This window comes from Vespula pensylvanica, chromosome 1 (assembly GCF_014466175.1).
Source record: "Vespula pensylvanica isolate Volc-1 chromosome 1, ASM1446617v1, whole genome shotgun sequence".
NCBI lineage: Eukaryota > Metazoa > Arthropoda > Insecta > Hymenoptera > Vespidae > Vespula > Vespula pensylvanica.
In genome coordinates, this window is record NC_057685.1 from 18,397,490 (window position 1) to 18,398,026 (window position 537).

The 537-nt window shown below is 39.1% G+C and overlaps 1 protein-coding gene across 1 annotated transcript in view; it reads left to right on the top strand.

Moving 5' to 3' along the window:
- The first annotated feature begins 6 nt into the window (after positions 1 to 6).
- LOC122631323 (zinc finger CCCH domain-containing protein 28-like) overlaps positions 7 to 537 on the top strand; it is a 10,492-nt gene continuing 9,961 nt past the window's right edge. Inside the window, exon 1 of the mRNA XM_043816911.1 lies at positions 7 to 303. Within this exon, the coding sequence (XP_043672846.1) occupies positions 211 to 303 (93 nt within the window). The 5' untranslated portion in view covers positions 7 to 210. The remainder of the gene's footprint in view (positions 304 to 537) is intronic.

The following is a 537-nucleotide window of genomic DNA, read 5'->3' on the forward strand; positions in this document are numbered from 1 at the left end:
AAAAAAAAAAAAAAAAAAAAAAAAACCAAACGAAAAAATCTACCATGTACCTGGGTGAACCTCCCGAGGACACGTTCGACGTGACCTCCTTTGTTTTTTGGTGTCTTCTTCTTCTCCACCGAATTCGATCGGATCTGGTAACGAACGACCGAACGAAACAACTACCGATATTTGAAAAAAATACCGTACGAACACTGCCTCGTTTGCTGCATGTGGATCGCCTTAGCAGCCTTAGCCACTGTCGGGGCCCACGTGGTCCCCCAAAACGCTCACTGTGTCGTCTACACAGACAGCTGCGGACAGGTAGACTCATTATTGTAACCAGTTTTTTACCCAGTCTCGAGTTTGCATCAGAAGCACCACGTGATAAATAATAAAATCAATGTTATAACAATCAGTTTCTTTCTGCATGCATTTTGTCCGATCTCTTATCGAGGTATATTTATTCTTTATTTGTTTCTCTCTCTCTCTTTTTTTTTCTTTTTCTTTTGCCTTTTTCTCTTTTTAGTTTTTGTTTTGTCTTTTTTTGTTTTTTTT